General features: G+C 34.1%; 1 gene segment (V, D, J or C); it reads right to left on the bottom strand.

Annotated features, from left to right (window-relative positions):
* Window positions 1-781: 781 nt before the first annotated feature.
* On the bottom strand, window positions 782-1,433 carry LOC103132968 (Ig kappa chain V-III region NG9-like). The segment is given in 2 exon segments: window positions 782-1,176; window positions 1,346-1,433. Coding segments are annotated over 2 exon segments (360 nt in total).

Below are 1,433 nucleotides of genomic sequence, written 5' to 3'. Positions count from 1 at the left end.
TAATTCATTTTAATGTATTTTACATGAATTGCATTACTTCACATGTACCAAGTTTTTCATTTTATTCACTAGTTTGTCACCACCTTCAGTTCTGTGTCAACTCCGTCAGATGGCCTTTTTGTTGTTTTTGGTTTTAAATAATATTTATTTTGTTTCTTGAGAAGCATTTGTCTGTAAAAATGAGTAAAAATATCACTAATAGGGTCATTAAAAATTATTTTATATTTATTTTTTGTCAAATGATGATGACAATGTTCTGGGTCAGGTCGATTAAATTTTTTTTTTTTTTTTTAATTCCAACTGGGAGCCCGGACCTTAGCATCTTTACATTTCCTAAACATTATTTGTCATATTTGCATACATAAGGTTGAGAAATAATAAAATAAATAAAAATATGGGAAAATTAAAACCCATTTTGCCCTATTCTCAAGAATCACTGATTATCATGGCTAATTAAATTTATTAGGTCATTTGACCAAAAATATGTTTCAACCATTTTTTGTATTACGGCTCTAAAAGTTTGGAACAGACAAAAATCACATCATTGTCATGTTTCACGGCATGAATCACTAAACTCAAGTAGAGTTAAAGAAATGTTTCTAATCTATCTTAAAAGCTTGACTATGTGAATAATTTCTAATTATTACATGAATTTTGTTTCACTTTGTTTTTCTTTTTTAAGTCCATACTCATCATTCTATATGATTTATTCATAGGATTTAAAAAACAAAGAAAAACTATTGGTTTTTGAATTCTACTTAATTAAAGACTGAACATTTCTTAAAACTTTTACTCTTGTAGTTTCCTTGCAGCTGTTGAGTCGGATCAGTTCCTCTCCAGCTGAGGGAGGTTTTTGTACGACATTCTATCACTGTGTGAACGGGACGCTGTAACCCTGCTGACAGTAATAAACTCCTGAATCTTCAGCCTGAACTCCACTGATGGTCAGAGTGAAATCAGAACCAGATCCACTTCCACTGAAACGAGCTGGAACTCCAGACTGACGAGTTGTAGCTGCATAGATCAGGAATTTAGGAGCTTCTGCTGGTTTCTGAAGGTACCAGTGGAGGTTGCTATAAACACTTGAACTGGTTTTACATCTGATGGAGACAGTTTGTCCTGGAGCAACAGACTGAGATCCAGGAGTCTGAGTCAGGATGATGTCTCCTGATGAACCTGGAAAACATGAAAAACATCCATTTAGAAAAATTATGTTTGATTACAAATTATTGATAATCTGTGAATAGATAAAAGAAAACATTAACATCTTGTTTCAATATTTCTCCATGACAGCAGAATTTTAATTATCGTTCTTCCTCAAACCAAGTTCCTATCAGAGTCTCACCCTGAACCAGGAGCCCCAGGATGGTCAGCAGTAGAGTCAGTGACATCATCATTGTGCTGCTGGTGTGTCAGTGGCTCTGAAAGGCCTG

This window comes from Poecilia formosa, unplaced genomic scaffold (genome assembly GCF_000485575.1).
Source record: "Poecilia formosa unplaced genomic scaffold, Poecilia_formosa-5.1.2 Scaffold1734, whole genome shotgun sequence".
Classification (NCBI taxonomy): domain Eukaryota; kingdom Metazoa; phylum Chordata; class Actinopteri; order Cyprinodontiformes; family Poeciliidae; genus Poecilia; species Poecilia formosa.
The sequence above is the reverse complement of the archived record's forward strand: the minus strand, read 5'-3'. Positions and strand labels throughout refer to the sequence as shown.